This window comes from Temnothorax americanus, unplaced genomic scaffold (genome assembly GCF_048541705.1).
Source record: "Temnothorax americanus isolate GAGA-0224 unplaced genomic scaffold, ASM4854170v1 Scaffold6, whole genome shotgun sequence".
Classification (NCBI taxonomy): Eukaryota; Metazoa; Arthropoda; class Insecta; order Hymenoptera; family Formicidae; genus Temnothorax; species Temnothorax americanus.
This window is the reverse complement of record NW_027509751.1, coordinates 4,528,518-4,550,121: the sequence shown is the minus strand read 5'-3', so window position 1 is coordinate 4,550,121 and position 21,604 is coordinate 4,528,518. Positions and strand designations below refer to the sequence as shown.

The window sequence follows — 21,604 nt, the reverse complement described above, 5'->3', positions numbered from 1 at the left end:
CTCATTATCGCGATTGTGAAACATATTTGTATTTTTACTATATCGTCTGAAGAATGAAGAATATGATGCTTAGGACCGCGGTGAAGTGACGGATCTCCGTTTCTATCGTCCTTCTAAAACAGAGTTATACGATGAATTGCAAATATACATGGATTTGCAGAGATTTTGCACGCAAAAACGTACATAATATGTCTCAATTCACGTCGGAATTTATTTTAATGTTAACCTTGAATTATCTTTATTGCAGGTGGAAGCTACCGATTCCGATTGTGGTGTAAACGCGATGGTCAATTACACCCTGGCCGGCGGTCAGCTGGAGAACGAACAGTTCCTGGTGCGCAGTGATACGGGGGATATTTGCGTCCGATCGCCTCTGGACAGAGAAACAGTGCCTTATCTGGAACTGCCTATCATTGCCACCGATAGAGGTTTGTGCCACTTTTCTTTCTATTGTCTGGCTATTTAATTATATATCGATTTTGAAAAGAGACTTCATGATACGTATCTACTTTTAGATGAATAGTCGCGACTTGATTAACTATTAGATACTGTTTCTGATATTTCTATCTTTATTATTGTTTACAATTTTCTGCTAATTTACAATCGATAGTATTAATGGTACCATGTTAGAATCGAAATATTTTCCTTAAGGTAGTCGTCTCGTCAGGGCATGTATTAGATAAAGTTTTCGATTTCGGATTTTATATCAAATTATATGATCAGCTTTGCAGTCGATTTTTTCTGTGGCTCCTTACCGACTATTTACTCTAGAAAATCGATCTCGAAAATCACAACGTTTGCATTACTTCATACAGACGGCCAGAAAAAGAAGGCTCTATCACGGTTTCAATCACATATTTTCGCATTTTTCGATTAGATGAAGTGAAAAAAAACATTGCTTTTTGTACATTAGATTTCGAAGAATCCGATGCAACCATAAAATATATAGTTTACCGGAGATTTCGCTGTTAATTTTTTAGTTTATTTTAGTGAAAATGCGGTAATCGAGCAGACATTTTTTGGTCGAGGTGAGGTTGGAAAGACTTGCCGCTGGCCGCTGGCTAATCACGCTAAATTGGATAGTGATTGACACCCCTGTCATGCGTTTTGAAACCCTTTCTCAGTACGTGTCAAAATTCAATCGAAAAGTATTTTTCTCACTTGTAACCTTTCTCGACGACTCGCATGATCAGCCGATCAAAACGGAGTCAAATGAAAAAAATCACATAATTTGGAAAAAGTATAACATACTTTGTCACGTATGAAATTTTACACCATACGTCATAAAATTATTTTTCCTTTAGCAAAAATTGCTTGAAATATATTTTTGAACGTAAAAACCTACAAACAGTCACATGACTAGCACGTAGCGAGACGCCTACCTTTAAAGGAACAGAATATCCTCAGATACTGATCTCTTCGTTATTATTTGACATTAAGTATCGCAGTCGTGAATTTTTTCGTTCTCGAGACTTGTACCTAAACGCTTAACAACCTCAGCCATTGCAATTCGAAAGTCGTTGCAATGATTCGGCTCGATCGCGAGATCTCTCACGCCATCGCGATCTCTCGTTCCGACGACACAAGAACAATGCTCGGCTCCGCTATTCGCGTGCAAGTCTCATGTACACGCACGGGCGTCGATAAGAGTTAGCGAGACAAGCGGGAACAAGTGGAAGCGGCCGCCCCGTGCGCCGGAGAGCGGAGACACGCGCGTAGAAACACGCGGCTCGGAAAAACGCGTAGAGAAACAAAGCGACGCGACGCGGAGAGGAGGAAGCCGGGGCCCCGGCTATCGAGATCTAGTAGCTCTGTAATAGGGTGTATGATTTATGTCGATGGTAGGCTCCGCGGCCATTTTCAACGCAGCGGCTCGCGGTCGCCTTATGGGAAAGGACAACGACTGAAGGTCCATTGATCCATGGGGCTACCGTGTGCCAACGGCCATTGCGCTTACCGATTCCGCGCGGCGCGACGCGGCGCTCCGGGAAAGAGGACGCAAAGACGACGGAGTAGCATCCGAGAAGGAAAATGTTAACCGGTGGTTAAGAAATGAAAAAAAAAAGGCCGAATAAGGGAACGTTGCTATTGTCGACGTTATGCTGTTTTGCAAACACGGACGAATGCATTCTCGCTCGTAATTGTCGCTCGTTATCGATACGATTGTTCGCCGTGCAACGGCAACGTCGGCGACACTATCCGACAGACAATAGAATCGGCCGGTTATATGACAGGCACCGGCATACCAGGGAGCGACCGCGAGTACCGTCGCGAAGTGATTTATACCACCTGCTGACGAACGCGACGGTCATCCCAGTAAGAAACCGAAAAGCAAGAGGGAACATTTCTGCGACGGACTTGTTCTGCCGCAAAACGGAAGTGACAGCTTCGCGATAATAAATAAATCTCATCTCCCCGCACGAGATATATGTACACGCGCGCACAATCGTGCGCGCTTGAGCACATTATATCTCAGCCAAAGAGTCCGGCGCGCGGAAATGATTACAAATACCTTCCGGCGATTCGCACGTCCTCGCGCGTCCTAGCGCTTCCTCGTGGCGCCGCGCCGCGCCGCGCTGCGCGCGCGCGCGCAGCCTGAGACTCATTAATCCTCCTCCTCGCCTCTTATTTTTACACCGGCGATTAATTCTTCTTATTGCCCCGCCAGTAATTCGCGCGGAGAAAATCATTTTGGCGCAACGGCAGTAAAGCGAATCACGAGCCACCGTGAACCGCGCGGCGGGCCAGGTGCGCATGATTTATACCACCTGTTGACGGTCGCTACGCGGACGACGACAACGAGGAGAGTTGCCTCTCCCTGTCCCCTTGCCCTTGCGTTGCGGTAGTTTCGCCGCTGTCAGGAGGTGCAAAGAGGCGCCGTATATATCGTCGTCGATGTTTATCGGCGGGAAACGCGGGATGATAAGCAAACCACGGCGGGATTTTATCGCGCTAATAGCGCTGGATAATGCCGTGCGCGTTCGCGGCGATAATTATTACCTGCGCGCTCAGGATCAAGGCGGAGATCCGCGAAAGGCGTCTGCTTATATACGGATTTTCTTGCGCGAGTTATTTTGCCCGAGAAGACCGCGAAGACGAGAGCGGATGCGGAATCGGTGCTAAACGCGAGACGCCGCACCGGCGGCCGGGTCTCTCGCGGGTTGTTAGATGATAATCACTTGGAGCAATTGATGGATAATATATTTAGAACGATTTTCTGTTAATTATCGGTGCTAACTAAAAGATTAAAAAATTAATGAATTAAAATTTTTCTATCTCTTATTTATACGTAGCTCGGAGGACGAGTGTATGCTATTCCGATCAACTTAATTATGTTACTGTAAATTACAGGGGAAACAGATAGCATTGTAAACTCGCGATATGTAATCAAACCCTGGTGAAAAACGTCCTCTCAACGCATTCGCTGTGCGATGTGATTACCGATATCATCCGGCACGTACATCCGAACTGGATTCTCCACCAAGCGAGAGAACGGTCTTTAATGCGGCGGAATCTCCACTCGGCATCGATTACGTGCCGAGCACGATATCTTAATGTAATTTCCACGTTAATCTCCCGAGCGAAGTCTTCCGTGTAGTCGCTGTCGTGCCGGGATTTTATCGTTCGTCTGCGATTTATTATCGTGTCGATGGAAAAAATAATCGAAGGTGCTGTACTTCCCTTTTCTCGAAATCTCGATATCGCGTTTCTGCCTCGCAGTTCTCCCGTACACAGGTACAGAAACGTAAATAAGGAAGGCACGTCCAAAGGGATGCACGCTCCGGAGCTACGCCGGGAGGTGACTTTATTGGCACCAGCGTCATAAATCTCCGTTCAACTCCCACCGACTGTCATTGTCCGCGCCGTTTTTGCGCTTATTTATATCACCCTCTCGACTCCCGCCGCGTTACTGCGCATAATCTCGGATACGTGTCACTCGCGCGAGCTTTCAGCTCGCACTTTGTAACGTATCCCGGAATTAACGTGCGCGCGCGTTTGTGCACGGTATATTAATGGGACGTCTTATTTCGCCCGTAAGAAAAAAAAAAGGAATGAATCAAGAGGCACGGTGGTGTCTCGCGCCAAGTACGCGCGCAGCGAGTTACGACTTTACGCGAAGGGCAAAATTTCTACCGCAGTCGACTCCACGCGTACGATTTAAGGAAAAATCGTTTCTCGATCTTGGATTGTATGTGAAAAAAAGATATTGTGGAGATAGTAAAAAAAAAGAATTCTAATTAAGCCCGCAGGATGCCGCGTATCCGTAACGCGCGTCGTGGAACTCATTCCTCGCCCGGACGTAATTTGGCTGTATAAGGTTGAGCACCGCCGCACCTACCGGCCGCATAAATCTCTCGTGCCCCCCCTCCCCCTCCCCTCGTATCTCGTATCACCCGCCGCACGAATCCCGAAAAGAACTCATCCCGACGATCGACCGCGTGAAATTAAAAGGGCCGGACTGCAGCGGGCACGAAAATATCAGACAACGTGCATTAAAATGCCGTTGAACTATCCCCAGGAAGTCGGTATCCGTTCGTACCTGGAGAGAGAGAGAAAAAAAACGCTATAAGTGCGTTATTTGATCTGTGGGAAGCGCCTGTGTCCAACAATTAAGAATTGACCGTCGTTAGGGACACGCAATAAGCTTTTTCGATAAGTTTCACGAATTGACCGTGTCCGCGTTCTGAAGATCGATGCTTTTTCGATGCTTCGATGTTTCGCGAACGAATCAGAGACTTCGTTCTTCCACGTACCGGAGAAGGGGGCCGGGGCCGGGGATCGAGGGACGGGTTCTTGACGCATGACTCCAATGACACTCGCACCTATAAATCTCCTCCGCGCTCGGAGAGAGCTCCGCGCGGCCGAGTCCATACATTACTATGAATTACGGTTGTAAACCGTTTAAACATCGGATTACATACTGTCTTTGATATTAACACTTGCGTCGCGTATCGCCTAAATCCGAGGCGGCGACCAGCAACTCGTGGTATCCCGTCGTGATTTCTCGCTAGCGTTGCGTCGTGAAAATGCGTATATAGAGAGATAGAATTTGCAGATAATCTCCGATTAATTTCAACGACGATATGGTTTAGAAATATAGTTGCGGCAGACCACTGACAAGAGGTAGAGAACTCTCGCAAGTTTAATCCTTGAGTTCTACATCGTGGGACAACTACACTTGTATAGTATTGAACGATCGCGCGTTCATCACTGCCCATATAGAAGGGCGAATTGCGGAAGTACGGGGATAGTGGTGTAATCGCCTCTCCCACAATGCAGTAGTCATTATCGCGCGTAGCTTGCGGGTCAATCGATGTATCAGCGGAGCAATTACCCCACGGGGGCCCGCGATGCTCCTAAAAGAGCGCGGTCATTTGAGAGGACTCCATAAGCTTCTCACGTCTGAAATATTACCATGAGCGGCGCATTACCCTGCGCGCGCGCGCGCGCGCGGAGGGGTTAAGAGAGGAGCTCACGTCGACGCAAACGTGCTCACGTGTGTCCGAATAAAACGACGGGAGCGGGACGGGAGAGATACTGACCGAGGGAAAGGATGCTGAAAGAAGAACGGAAGGAGAGCGAGATGGGACGAGATGAAAACCCGATGAACGGAGAGAGCGAGAAAAGGTTCTCCGGCGGCTGATTGGGTCCGAGAAAAGGCCGCGGGAACGGGACGTTCGTGATTTATGCGGACCTGCTTCGGGCGCGTCGCCGTAGATTCGTTCTCTACGCCGGCTAATACCCCAACATTATTTGGCTCGATAAGAGGATTTCGGCCGGGAATGAAATAAACATAATGTGCTCTCTCGGTTGCGCACCTCTCGCCTCCGCGCGCGCATATTGTGGACCATTCGCGGCCCTCCAGCGAGTATTCGAGTTCAGCGTTGCTCAACTCCGCTTGATTCCGATAAAATTAATTACAGATTATATAAATCCGTATTGTAAAATCGGCTAAAACGTGACAGTTGAAAATTCAACATTCTTTCATTTTTATGAGAAATTCGATGACTTTTTTGCCACGCGCGTTCGATATCTTACTTTTTATAATCATTAATTGTGTGACTATATCCATAACGCATATATCTAATGATACGCTGTATTCTATTTGCAGGGGGATTGAGTACGATAGCGATCGTGCGCATCCAGGTGACGGACGTGAACGACAACCGGCCGATTTTCAAGCCGCAGCAGTACAACGTGACCCTGCGCAACGACGGCGTGATATACAATCCGATCTTGAAGGTGGTGGCGACCGATCTCGACGCCGGCTTCTTCGGTCAGGTCGCCTATCGCATCACCAGCGGCAACGAGGGCGGGATCTTCGAAATCAATCGCGACACCGGCGAGATGAGAGTGTCACGGTCAAATCTGCTGTCGCGCTCGCCGTTGTATCAAATCAACGTCACGGCAACGGACGCGGCTGGCCTGAGGAGCATCATCGACGCCGAGGTCAAGATCACCGTCTCCTCCGCGGGGCACAAAATCGCCACTTGCGAGAAACCGTACTACACCGTCACGGTCAAGGAGAATATCTCGCAAAACACCGCTATCGACGGCATGAAGAACACCGCGACAGCGTCATCCTCGTCAACGGGTGAGTCGATTCACCTTTGTACTAACATAAGCCTTTTCATTGGCCGGCCGTTGTGTCTTGCGTCATCACTCATGTAACATCGAACACGAGAATACTGTGACTGACGGCGAATAACGGATTTTACACCGCGAAAATTTTATATTTATACATATACATATATGAGTGATTTACAATATTCACATATATATCGGCATTATCTTGATAATTTTCACGCGTTATATTCGTATATACCTTGTATATATTTTTATTGTGTTTTTTACCTGCGTTGCATTTGCATTAATTGTACTTGGAAAACTTTGAAGCTATTTTCGCGCAATGTCGCAATGGCGCAGAGTCATTTGCGACGTTTGCGTAAGGGCACTCGTATATGCTTGGAGTTAATCTGTCGGCTCTTTTAGAACGAAGGGGTATACGATTCTCGAACCGGCGAATGCCTCGGAAACGTATTCCACGCGCGGCGTTACCGCGTTAGCATAGTCGCGTCACGAGTAAAACGCCGAGGACTCCGCGAACGCCTACGTGTGTGCATACGTGCACGTGGACGGTTACCATTCAGGCACGATGCGCACGGACCTAAAAGCCGAAGCACATCACGAATGAAGATACCCATTCCGCCTTCCCTTCTCTTTAATACGAGGTCGAGCGAAGCGGGTAGTGACGCACCGAACGCCGCGATATATTTTCGCACGCTACTTAGGGATATTCGCGTTTTACCCAGCGCCGAAAATACGACGGCAATGTAGGTCGAAGGAAAAAATTCCGCAGGATGAAATGAATTTAGTGAAGGATAGGGGCTCTCAGCGGTGAAGGAGGAATTTCGAATTTGAGCGAACAGGTGGCCGTCGAATTAAAGAAGGAGAGAAATGGGATTCGCTCGGCAGGGGGAGGCTGAGATCGTGGACGACGATGAGATGGAGAAGGAGGAGCAGGGGGTGGAGGAGAAAGAGAGACGAAGGAGGATTGAGCACCGGTAAAGTCGCGGACGGGTGGGTGGATTGCTCCGTGCCGATACACCGAGACACGGGGTGGAGAGGAGGGCGGCCGATCGAGGGGGCGGGGGGGGGAGGGGGAGACAGAGAGCAAAAGAGAGGAGAAGTACGTATCCGTGTTTCCACACTGGTGGTACATCCGATGCAAGATACGGCGCGTCACGACCCGCGCGCTCGCCGCGCCGTATACGCCGATGCGCCGTGTAAACTGTCCCGCACGGTATCGAGCGGCACGGCGCGGTACGTTATACGCCCGGGAACGCCGAATAGTTTACACGGTGGTGCCTTACCGGTGGTCGTATTGTTCGCCCCGGCGTTGCCCGTGTATGCAGCCTGTTGCATATCAATGCGCGAAGGCTGTATTTCCCTCGCCGAGCGACGACGTGGATCTCTCTCCCTCTTCTTCCTTTTTTTTCCCCTCTCTCATCTTCTATTCCTCTTCGTCATTCTTTCTCCTCGGGAAGTTAAAAAGCATCCTGACCCTGTGCGACGTGCGGTTTCGACTCGTGGTCTTGGTACCTCGTATCACTCGTACCTTGATTCCCCGTCTCATATCTTCGTCTTCCGTAGGTCTCCCTCGTAGGAACGTTTAATCGCGATCAGGAGACGCACTTCTCGAATTTCTCATATTCGTGTCAATAAATTGTGACGAGTTCTGTGCGAGATGTATTTCTAACGCATTCTTTAATTCAGAATTATCTTTCTTCATTTTCGTAATTTTTATTTTAAGAAGTCAAATTTAGCCCGCGAAACTTTCTTATACACGCACAGGACGTTATACTTCCGTTCCGCGCAATGTCGGTTAAAAGTCTGTACCCTTTAAGACTCGAGCATAAAATGTAAAACATACAACGAAACGCGCGCGCGGCGAGATACCTTATACATGACACGAAACAACTGAGCACCGTCTCAGACACCGCGCATTCAAAGTTGTTCTTCCGGCATCGGCGCGATCGGCCGGTCGCTCGGTCGGACGGTCGGTTTCAGAACCCGACTTCCAATCGGCCACGCGTCCGGCCGCCGCGCCGTATGGAACCAGTTCGCGCAGAAGAACGCGGCCTGACACTCAGGCTCGCAATATTTGACACACGGCAGCCAATCAGATTATCAGATTAAAGTTGAACGGGGCCCGGCGATCGTCGGCACAGGTGCGGTTCGTTTCGGCTGTACCGGAGAGAGAGAGAGAGAGGAATCTCGCGAGCGCGCATTGATGTACACCGGCGATTCGCGCTACCATTTTGCGACACCTGTTCCACTAAGCCGTATCGGGTCCGGACAAAGCGGGACGGCACAAATGACAAACTCCGCGCTTTGAGTTTAGATTTCGATTAGATCAATGCTGTTGACCGATCGGCTTTTAGCAAATATATAGCAAACAAAGTGAGATTTTTGTGTTACAAAACGTTTTAGTTTTAGATATTATCATTATTATATGCTGATGTCGATATGTAAATTATATTCGAGCCTGTTGATCAATCTCGTTGATAAACGTAAGAATTATCATCCAGTCAAAGTTTCCGACTCGTGAATGGACTCGTTGCCCATTAACCGAATTAACTTTAATTAGTTCGTTTATTCATTCGGCGCGACGCGACACTTGCCGAGAGATGCCCAATCAGATTAGCAAATCTAGTCCACCGTTGATGTAAATCGAGTATCCAGAGACAGAGACCGGCTACCACTTTACAATCACCTGTTCCGGTCAAGCAGACTTTGCGCGCAAACGTTCCTAGCGAATTGCGAAAAAACCATGATCGTTAAAGGGGTGACGGCCGACAAAAGAGCGATTGTTTCGCCGATGCTTCGGCACTGTTAAAATCAACGTAGACGAACTCCTTATTGGGAAGCAGTCGTTCGTTTCGTGGACGGCCGGCTGTCCCGATCCTTCCATAAAACCTGGCGACAAAGTGAGGAACGCGCTTCATTTTACGGTCGAGTTTATGGCACTTGAGGGGGAGGGGGACGAAGGGGAGAATCAACCCGCTGTAATCGCGTCGAGTAGAGAAGACCGGTCTTATCTTATCTGCGGAATGAACGGCCGCTCTCAGCTTCGCGTCGAGACCGATCTTCTGCTAAGGGAAGAGGGGAGGGTGTCTAGAAATCGTGATGACGCGGATTCGAAGGTTGAAAAGTTGGAAACGAACTCGTGACACGAAATTGGCGGCGATCGAGCGAAATTACCGGTTACTGGAAACGCTTGACTTCGTTTCGCTAGGAATCATGTGGTACACACAGAAGGTCTCGCGACGCGAGAATACGAACGGTGATTGACACGTAGGTCGCCGGTAGAAAGTACGGGACCAGTGACATTGAGACGGGTCACGTTATGAAATCGGCGCACGACGAGCCAGTCAATTGGTACACTCGCCCGAGGTAGTTTGCTCTCTCTCGCCGGGGCTTCCCGCGAAAGCTCGGCGCAAACAACGCGAAACAAGACGGCCGTTGTTGAACATCAGTTTTGCAACACGCGGAAGAGAGGCGATAACGACGGTAACAAGCGTCTTCGTTAGAAGGCCAAGGCGCAATCGGCAACCGCTCATCAGAAAGTCGCGCCGTTTTCCATCTCTCTTTCTCTCGCGAATTTCCTTGCCGCGCTCGATTATGCACCTCGTTGGTGATCCGCGAAAAGAGTCTCGGCAAGTGACGTCGAGCGTGTTATGTGCGCGCGCATTCGCATAGTTAGATTCCCATAGTTAGCGCGGTGTAACAAGATAATATCTTTTGTCAGTCAAACATTATTTTGCAGTATTATTTCGCTCATGTTTGTCGCAAGTTTTCTTGAGAAAAAGGTTGGAAATAATGTAAAATAAAAATATAAATAAAACTTTCGCGCATCGTTTACCGCGCTTGGTTCTTAGTTAGCCCGTTTTCTATATTCGTGCGGTTTTCTTGAGCATATCATATACTTATTTAATTAAAGAGCGATAATTAGAGCGAGTAACGCAGAGTGAATTTCGAGGCGGTGATAATCTCACCTCGACACTCTTGGATCGAGTATTTCGTACTTTTCGGAACCTGGCATTCTCGTCGAAAGAATGCGCGCTTCTCGAGTGCCGGTCTTGGGAAGACGCGAGAGAGCCGAACCAAGAGATCGGAACGGAGCGGGGCGAAAGAGAAGGATGTGAACGCGAAAGAAGGAAGAGACGGAAAGAGAAGGAGAAGGTGGACCGTCGTCGTCGCCGAGGTCGCATAAATCGTCGTGAGTCGGATTCCGGGCAGCCGAACGCAAGCCGCCATTGTCCGAGACTTTTTGCCCCTCTTTCCCTACCAAGAGGGGGGGGGGCTGCCGCTGCGGAGCTCTGCACTCTTTGCATATGCTTTAAATATCGCCGCTCCGCGCGTTCGCTTTGAGGGCTCCCAGTACCACTCTCCTCTCCTTTCCTTTCTTGTGCGCGAAGAAAAGACAGCGCGCGCGCGGGACGTCCGAGGGGCGCAGGGGGGGGGATGAGAGTAGGAGGAATGAAAGATGAGGAACGTCGAGAGAGGAACCCGAAGTCCGCTGACTGTCGGATTCCTCTCTTGCCGCAATTGGAGGATTGCATTAGATGCATCGCGCGGCATCTGCGATTTGTATCCCACGCTGCTTCAAGAGCGTCAGCGTGATCTCGTATCGAGGCGACATAAAATAAGTAGTTTCTCGAATTTACGACGGGACGTCAAGCCTTCTTTCTTATCAGTCCTATAGCGTCGTTTCGTTCGCAAATTTAACTGTCCGAATTTCCTCTAGGTAATGATGCAAAAAGTTAATAAAAAAAGTAAGGTCGAGAGACGAGAGAGAATCGACATTTTGGAAACTACTCTAACCGAACAACTCCTAATCTTATCCGCGCGACACATCGTCCGTCTTTAACGAATTTAACGATGACACCATAAAGATCAACGCCGCGCTAGCAAGTCGTTTAAGACTGGTCATAAAGATACATCCGGATATAACGCGTGAAACGAACTGGCTGTAATGTCCCGGAATAGGGTATAATCCGCCACTCTCGTCGATGATCAAATCGTAAGAAATGCTCCGTCCAAGTTAATGATGCGATATTTCGCCACTCACCCCATCTTTATTAATTATTATTGCCGGTGTATCGTAATATCATTCCGTAATGTCCAATTCCCCGAGCAAATATTCGGCGAACGAACACGCATCGAATTCGTCAGTTCGAAGTATATACACATTCCTTCGACGAACGCGATCCAAAGCACGTCTCGTCGTGACGCGCGTCGCCCCCTTTTCTTCACCACTGAACTTCGCCGTCGCGTCCCTCTTCTCCGTCCTTGTCTCGATCCCTAATGGATCTCTTTTCTTTTCCTATTATCTCTCTCTTTCTTTTTCTTTTTTCCTCTCTTTTCACTTTTTAGTTACTCTCTCGTGCACGTCGTGCTTTCGCTGGACTTGCAAATTTCGCGCGGCAATCGCCTCTTTGGAATCCACGGCGAGCACGGCTGGCGGGGCCCCCGCAGAAAAGAGGGGGCCCGACCTAAACCCGCGCCGAGAAGATTCGCGGATCGAGATAGCGCGGCCGCTGCCACACGCCGGGACGACGAATGCTCGCGGTCTGATTTGCGTAACGTTCCCGGAATTTCATCCGCGACGCCGTATCCCGCAGGCCTCTTTCTCCGACCACTCTTCGACTTCGAAGTTCGAGCGTACCAATCCTGTCACGGGGGTCCCCCTCGCGGAGCGGATCGTTCTTCCTGTACTTCATTCTTCGCACACACACGCGCGGTCGTTGTTCGCCGCTGCTGCTGCTGCTGCTGTTGCTGCCGGGGTCCGATTGTTATTTAAAATTATGCGCCCCATTAATTCAGCACGCCATCGCCTTTGTCCCCGAGGTTTTAATTAGTTTCTTTCGCGCATGTCCGAGCGAAGTCAAGGAGTACAAAGTTACGCGTGGTGTACACATAATTAATTCGCCCTGTCGCCGAGTTTATATCCGATGTTTTCATTACTTCCCTCTTGAGTATGGCTGCCATGAAAAATAAATTTCTTGGCGAATGGGTCACGATTATCTGCAATTGTATTTATGTATTGCTAACGAAGTGCCAACAGTTTATCTTAATTCCTGCAAGTTTGAGTCTTCCGCACGCTAATTTATATCATGCTTTTTTATAGTGGTTGTTGATTGCTGCACGCAAATCATTCATTTATCATACCAGCGGCGGCATTCATTTATTAACAATAAATGTTATAGTCAACTTTCTGCATATACTCTATTAAAGAAAATTTCTCGTCTATCTCTGATCTTAAATGAATATCATCGGAATCTCCATTGACATCCCGAATGCCATTTGTATCCCATCGGAACATGCTTTTCAAGCGTGCGTGTCTCTCCGCGCTTCTTTCCTCTCTGAATTTATTTTATCATTGTTCACCACATTGTTGTTACCTCCGGGAGCGTTAGTCCCGCAAGATTGCTGCAGCGACCATTGTTACTCAGATCGCGATTCCGAGTTCCCTCCGCCGAGAGAGGGAATCTCGGAAAAGCGTTGCCTTTGAACGTATTCCACCGCGGAGGTCGTTCGCAGATCGGTGGAATTCGCAGATGCTTGCGAGATACACCGTGCTGCGCAGGTACGCCTCGCTATCTCGACCGTAGAAGCGCGCGTTTGCGCGCGTGCACACGAACACACGCATGCACACACGGAGATACGCGCCATGCCGCTTGCACATCGTCGCCTCACCGCAATCGTTTTCAATCCTGGTGCTGCAAGCCGCAGCACCGGGGTAAAAAGGAGCAGCCGGCATCGTAGAAATCTCAACCGTGCTGCAACCGACGTTATAACTTTCCGATCCAGCAATCGCATGGTTCTCTCGTCTTTTCCGGTATTCGCGTGCCGTTCAATTTAAACGCTATAGTGTGCGGTTAATCGGGGGACGGGTTCTATTCTAAATTTCTGTTCTATATTTTAATCACACATACCTCTTATCGATATACCTGTTCATATCGAGATCTCTTAGACCCGAGGATGGCGAAATAGAATTTTCTAATATCTTTGCGAGCTACCTGTTCGCCGTTTATCCATGTTGCAACTCGCCTCATCGGCGTACAAGATCAGCAAGGTTCGCCACGAGGGGCTGACTGGCCTCTCCGGCGATATTCCTTCTTCCAGCTCGTCGAAAAGCTGCGCATCGATTATCAAGATCGTTCGCGTGCTGCATGCATACGTTAGAACTCGAAATCACTCGCAACGCAAATCCTTCGAATATACTCTTTCCCTCGCATTCGCCTCACTGCCATATATCGTTGGAACTCACAGATGTTTCATAGTTGCATGAAACATGAATCGCGCGGATGGATCTTCGCGGTGAAACTGCGACTTCAACGTTGATTCTCGCTCGCATGAATGCGGGACCGCGATCACCCCAATTGTTTTCCAATCCCACATCACAATCACGACGAGAAGGCGACCGAGACGTGAATATCGCGATTCTGTATTTCAACATTTCCACGAATAAATGCGCAATATATACCGAACCGCGGAATTTTACTTTATTTCTTTCGCAAGAATTTAATTTCGTTCGCGTTTAATGGAACGCTATATTAGAATAATCGCCGTCTTCTTGATTTGCCCCGTATAGTGATTGAGAAGTACTGGTTGTGGGACATCCTGTAGATACGCTGATAACAACGTTACGAGAGGGTGAAGAGGAGATAGAGTGGGATTCTCGACTCTCCGTATTCCCCGTATTTCTCTCCGCGTCTTCTATGATGCGCCTCCATGACTCTTATCTCGCGCTTCGTTATCGCCGTTTACCATCGCACGAAGCGGTGTACGGAGTCTCCCCTGCGCGCGCCCCTGCGTGTGTGTGTACGTGCAGCCGTGCATACATATCTTTTTCCCGCTCTTTCTACAGAACCTTCGACGATCCGATCCCTCGAGCGGCTCCGCTACGTCTGGAATTTCGTCGGGCCGGCTGCGGGAGAATTATCGTGGTGTAATCCTAGATGAGATTGTCCCGACAGAAAAGAAACGAAAGGGGGTGCCGGAGGTGCGCGATAGGAGCGCATGTCGATGCTCCGCGAGCGGCGATTTCACCGCCGCGCCGCGGCCGCGGGCCTTTTAGCCGGCAACATTACTCTGTGCAATCCGGTCTTATTGCGAATCCCCGGATCGTGTGCCACTCTTGATTTACCTCATACTCGCGAATCGTTCAAGCGCTTCAATAATAGTACACAGGTACTCTAACCCTTCGATGCCTCCTCGACACACGACATAGATTTCGTTCTTTACATATATGTATAGATAACATCGCATCTCGAAAATATTCCATGCCATTTTTCTTTCCATGCAGCATTTTCGGAGATAACGCCTGTTTGTGCCTTTCTCGGTCGCGAAGGTATTTCTCGCAATTCTCGCTTCACCCAAGCGAACAGCGTCATTATTTAGACTAGCCAACGTCGATGAACCTGATTTTAATTTATTTTCACGTCGCTGGAAGCCAGGCGGCATTATATTGTCACTGTCCATTGTCTTGTCCGTCTCGCTTGGACCGCACGTCCTGGACTCATCCTACTATCTCTCCGGTACACTCGACCATTTAGCCGCGTCTTCACTCAGGGATGTTTAATGCACGTATATAATGCACTCTATTCGTTTGTTCAGACGGTCCGACGCGCGCGCGTTTCTTAAGCTATTGTACACCGCGTGCATTCGCGCACATCGTGGTCAATTATTTGCCCTGGCACAACAAACCCCCCTCGTTGGTTACGCGTGTTTTCTTCAGCGTCGCGAACTCTTTAGCTGGACGCGTCTAAACCTCTCCGTTGGCGCCGTTTCGTCCGAATTACGGTTACCCGAATTATTATCAGAACAAATTGCAGAAACATTTACATATACGTTGCATGGATTATATGCGTCTTTATTTGCGTAACACCTTAGAGACATGGCATCGTAATGTCCGATGAGAGAGGGAGGGACGAATATAGCCGCGAGCGGATAAATAATGCTCGCTGCGGGAGACAGATCTGGACGACATGCCAAACAAGAAGACAGACGTGTCCGTAAGACGGATATGATCGGTTAGACGATCGATAGACCGAAGTGTCAATAGGCATATCATACATTCTTCAATCGATCCGCTCAAACGCGTTCTAACTCTCTGCGAGTCGGCCGCACGAGAGAGAGACGTGCGATCTGAAAAGTAAAAGAGCCAACCCGGTTTCACGTGTCGTAGATTGAGCGTTTTAAATTTCTTGCCAGTTTTCAATTACACGCGCGCCGTGTAAGAAATGGCCGTCCTCCCATTAACAAATATCATTCCGGCCGAGGGGATCGCCGCGCGACCTCGATGTTTAACGTCTCGCGGGGCACCGGTGCGGCCGCGCTACGGGACGCCGATATAGCCGTAAACGGGCGCACCGACATTCGAAACGCGAGAGCGGGGCAGCCGGCGGCTCGGAGCTCGGATCGAAGGAGGCGGAAGGATAGAGATGCGGTCTCGGGAGGTTCGTGATGGAGGTTCGTGGTATAAGAAGAAGAGTGAACGCGAGCGCGAGCGCGGAGGAAAGAGGGACGAGCCGGGACCCCCGTCAACGACAACATACCACCGCCACGGTATCGCTTCTTCATCGCATTCGTCGCGTCGCTCGACGCTACCACGACCCGCGGCTAATCATCATTATTTAAGTATGAGATCGTTTTTCGCTACGCGACGGCACGCGGTAGCGGCTACGGCGAGTGGCGAGCTCGTGGGGGCACGTATCGATCCTCGACAGCGTCCACCCCGGCGCCTCCGTGACGATCGCGTCGAGATTTCAGGGCGTCCCTTCGTCAGACGAGTCTCCGTATACCGAATTCTTTCTTTAATTTGCACTTTTTGAGGTTCAATCTTTTTTTTTTATTAACTCGACTAACTGGCAATAATATAAATAAAATTACCTAAATAGAAGGCAAATTTGAAGAACTGCAAGGGGTCTTATGTGTCTCGTGTAACAATTACAATTCTTTCTTATTATGAAGATGCACGTGTTCGGTTCATATGCATGATCTCTAGCACTAAATTAACATGTCACACGTGCGAAGGTGATTGGGAGACTGATTAAACTCGGCAATATATATATATATATATATATATATATATATATATATATATAAGACCGAAATAGGAGGTTAGAGGAGAAGGTTCACTAGGAAAATATTTATAAATATACATGACACTTTAAACAGAAATAATAACTCTGTCATACCGAGTTAAGAATCTGTCTTTTTTTTTTTTTAAGTTGATGGTATTATTTTGTTTCTTCATAAAAAACATCTCGGCAATCTCTCTTATCCTCGTATTACTTTCTTTATGGAACATTTTAGGTGTTGTCCAATTAAAGTTGTGGTTGTTATATAACCGGTGTTTGCTCAAAACCGAGATATTATTATCGTTTTTTGATATCATTCCGGTGCTCTTTTATCCTAGTTTCCAAGTGCCGTTTTGTCTGTCCTATATACGAAACGTCACAGTTAACACAATTAATTTGGTAGACAATATTAGTTTCTTTATTCATCATGAGTTTATCTTTTACCCCTTTTAATAGCCGTGGCAAGTTTGTTTAGGTATCCTATTATACATAAGACATCCAATCCGACCTTATTTAGAGTGCGACGAATGCTCTCGCTTAGGTCTTTAATATGCAAGATCGCAATATGGTTTCGTGAATCAAAGGTACTATCTAAACCGCTATCACTGGTATTATTGCTATCTATTCGGTTTTTTAATTGTAAATAAAAACTAAAAAACTTGCCATTGACTTGTTACACACTTCACTTGATAAGGACCCAAAGCAAGGGTCGAAACGTCGTGAATATTTATTTATATTTTTGCCAGTTAGTCGAGTTAATAAAGGATACTTTCTGGTTTTTAATCACTGGCGAACGAAGTTAATTTTTCTTGTTTAATTTTTTTGTTAGAACGCAGATCTTCTTTCCAGGATTTTTGTCCAATAACTGTCCGTTCGTAGCGTCTGTCGGTTCCTGTCCATATATATATGCAGCTTCATTCGCGAATCCCCCATAGATTCCGAATTTTATAGTGCTCGCCGTGCAACTGTTCTGGAGCACTGTTACGACCGCGATATCAAGAGATGCATTCCAGATTGGAGGCCGCCGAGCGATAATTATAGTCGGGGCGAACGATTCGATGGCCATTCAACGCTGACCGCGACTCGACATTTCTAAGCGTATTTCCGAAATTTGATTACGTGCCGTTCCCTAATTAATGAGATACTCAATTCCTCGTTCGGGTTTGGCGCGACCGGACTCGACGGATCGTTTTCGCGCGGTCGCGCTATCTCGATCGCCGCCCATAAGCGGACCCTACCGGTCCAATTAAAAATCCACAGATTTATGCAAACGGTCGGGCCTTTTATTCGAAAAACCCGGCTTGACACCGGACATTCCACGGTCGCCGCGGGAATAATCGATCGCGCTGGAAGCCGCGCGAAAAGCTACGGCAAAAGCGACGCTCCCGTTATATACGCAATAAATCGCGATTACTCTCGCTCCTTTTTGTCACTCCGTCATTACCGGTCACAAAAGGTCCAGCAGTGATTTGTTGACACAACGATTATCTGCTCGAAGAGACTTAGCAAGAGCACCGAGATTCCGAAGACGTTTGAATCTCGGCAAATTTCCGCGTATAAGTATTCCGCTTTTCGAAATTCCACTGCCGACAATAAATGCTGAAATTTATTCTAATGTTTTAACATTAAAAAAATTTATGCATCGTTTTTATTGTCGTAACGCTGAAAGAGCATTCCGCGCCGGTATTTAGAACGGGACGGCTCGTAATTTTGTTACGCGCGGCCGCGGGATGGACGTTACAGTCGACACGCGGAAGAGAGCGAAAGGCGTCGGAGGCGACAAAGTGTCCACCGAAGGCGACCACGAGAGCTACTCCCGGCGCGGCGATCGTAAACGTTCGCGGCAGCCGCCCTTGAGAGAATCGACCGGCTTCCTCGAGAGCGACCGCGAGCGAGACGGATCCGTTACGAGCTAATTAGCAAAATAAGAAAAATCACCGTCGCGAGTTACATGGCGTCGCGTCGTCGTGCCGACCGCGTAAGCACGAGGGAGATCTCATGCTGCGAGACCTTCCATGATCCGATCATCGATCTGTGATTTATCACGCAGCGAACGAACGTGGCTTCTCGTCGTTCTCGCGTGCGACTTCCGGACGTGGCAAGTAATTATACCGGCCGTGTATTTTGCGATAAATATAGTTCGGTCTGACGCGGATTGCATTCGTTGCACGACGAAGACGGAGGAGAAGGAGGAACGTCCTGAAAAGGACATTTCTCCTGCGAAATGAAAACAGCGTGAGATCTTGAAAAAAAATATGTTGAAGTAATTCTGATGTAATTCTATAAATTGAGTCGCGCGAAGAGACCCAGTGATCGTCGTCTCGCTTGACATGCTTGCTGCGACATGAACATGATTATTCTGTGCAACGTATGTATGTATGTACAAGAGTGCAGTGGCCTCGATATGGCCATCTGTATGTTACCGTAGCAACCAGCGGTATACCAATGATTAAAAATCGATAATTAACCTCGAGCTAACGTAGATACGCGGCTTCGAACATTTAATCACTGTTACCGGTCTCGTTCAGATTATTCTACAAGCGAGACTGAAAGACGAGCCTCCGTTTGATGCGCGTTCTTCGCGATGTAAGGGATACTTCTTAATGTTCGCGAAATATTCATAAGGCTTGCGAAACACATCCCGTGTACGCGTTATCGTTAATAGTTATCCGTGACATCGGGACGTCTTTTTACGTGTACGCGCGCCGATCGTTGTGCGGGAGCGAGCGAGGCCGGACGAGAGAGGGATGAGGGATGCTCCCGTTGTTGGAAATTTACGGTAATACGCGTCGCGTCGCGCGAAAGAGAGACCGCGGCGGAGTAATAACGAAAAACTGGTGCTGTTTAATGACGAGCAATTTGTTCCCTACATTAGATCGCTCCGTGAAGACACGCGTTTCTGCCCGTGTGTACATAAATCGCTGGTATGCCTACGAATGAGACAGGTAATGAAGAAGGATAATTAGTCAGCATCGCGTTTTCTGGCGACCGCGTTAGAATCGCACACACCACGCGCAGCCGGCAGCGGACGAGTATACTTTATTTAAAGAAACGATCATCGGGGATGATTTATGAACTGTTTCGCGCACGAGTAATTGTCGGTCAACCTAACGGAGGATCACTCGCGCCCTTTTCGTTCTTCTCTTTCCGCATTTAGACAATTAACGTATACCCGCGTCGCGTCGCCGCGATTTATGCTCCCGCCGCGTATTGAAAATCGCAACGCGTCGCGAGATGCGAATTTCTATTAACGCGCGGCCATTATCGTGCGTGCGCCGCGCCAATGGGATATTTTCCCCGCGACACGACGACTTCATTTCAATATATCCTCTCGGGACCAATTAGAAGCCTCGCTTCGATTTCTCATAGCTAGTACCGCTGCCCACACACGGCACGCACACCACGCATGCACGCACGTATATCGTATAGCGGCAAATGTATAGCCTCGGGAGCATTATCGAAGATAAATAAATAGCATCCTGCTACTGCGATTGCACGAGCATCCTCGATCTTCGTGTTCGTCATCATCATCGTCTTCGTAGTTGTCGCCGCCGCGATACGTCGTGCATGTGGGAACGACCTAGATGAAAACAGGACAGAATCAACAGCCACACACGGAACGGCGATAGAGATGGAGAACGCGCGAAGACGAGTGGGAAACGGGAGTCAAGGAACTAGAAATGAATTCCATTTGTGCGATTGGAAGGGGAGGACCGTGAAGTGGAATGAAGCGGGATGTAAAAGGCGCGATAGAAGAGGACAGAGCAAAAAAGACCGGCACGAAAAGCGAGGATCGAGAAGGCAAGGTGCATGGAAGGGAAATTCGCGGGAAAAGGGGAAAAGGAGGAAAAAAACTTGTAGAAAATTTCGAAAAAGGTAATACGTTGCACGCGTTTACTCGCATTGTTTAGGATTGAATGAGGAAGGAAACTGTGGGCGGGATTATCCCTGACCGCTTCGCACGGTCAATACGCAGAAGTCGGTATGCAAGAGGTATCGCGGGTGCATCGCGGGTGCATCGCGTATACGTTCATGCACGCGGCGGCGGTCCCGCCAACACGCATGCCGTGAAAGCAGGATATGCTGATCGGTAAACATTGACCGCTACCTTCGCCATTCAAGACTGCTTGTCGATGCAAAAAGGAAAGGAGAATCGCGATAATAGTCCCCTCATAGGCGCAATGCGCGCGCGACGTCGCCCGATATTCAGACATTACGAATTTGTTTGATAACGCCGTCTGTGAACTTTTCATGTCGAATCCATGGCGTCGATTCCAGCCGGCCGGCCACCGAGAAATTTCTCGTAGAAATCCGACGGAACGTCTCGTTTTAACCGTGCCATTCGTGCGGAGAACGCATAAGGGCGAGAATCAGTAATGAGTGCGTTACGGGTTTCTTTCCTGCCCCGGCATCTCTCTCGTCGGGCAAAAACTCGCTCTTGATTCGATCCACGATGCCGTAGGACGAAGGATGGAAGGAGGAGGTCGGGAGAATCCAGCGCCGGACCGGCGATCTCTGCGAATTAATCAAATACGCGAGCGATTTGTCTTCGTTACACCCACGTGAGCACCCCGGGGGGACGCGTGTGTAACTGGGGTGACGAAGCCCTCGCGAACAACCGGCACCGGTGGGAGAAAAACGTGACCACGTTACACGTGCACCATTGTACAGACGATTATTCTAAATAAAAATAACGCTCTAAAGCGCAACGAAAACAGCGCGGAAATGGAAGTTGGTGTACAATTTTTCTTATTTACGGCCTCGTCAATTTTACGAAATATTGCAAAACTTGGCTTTCATGCAATAAAATTTCAATACTCACCAAATTTTAACTCTTATAATTGAAAAAAATTATCCGTTTGTTCAAGATTTATTTTACTAATTAACTGTAATATTTAAATAATTGATCGATTATTTGCGATTTTTTGGAGCAAGGTAAAAATCCGAATTGC

At 48.3% G+C, this 21,604-nt stretch overlaps 1 protein-coding gene across 1 annotated transcript in view; it reads left to right on the top strand.

Annotated features, from left to right (window-relative positions):
- Positions 1-251: 251 nt before the first annotated feature.
- Positions 252-21,604, top strand: part of Ds (dachsous cadherin-related 1) — a 60,590-nt gene continuing 39,237 nt past the window's right edge. Inside the window, exons 1-2 of the mRNA XM_077420671.1 lie at positions 252-428; positions 6,113-6,595. Coding sequence (XP_077276797.1) covers positions 284-428; positions 6,113-6,595 — 628 coding nt within the window. The 5' untranslated portion in view covers positions 252-283. The remainder of the gene's footprint in view (positions 429-6,112; positions 6,596-21,604) is intronic.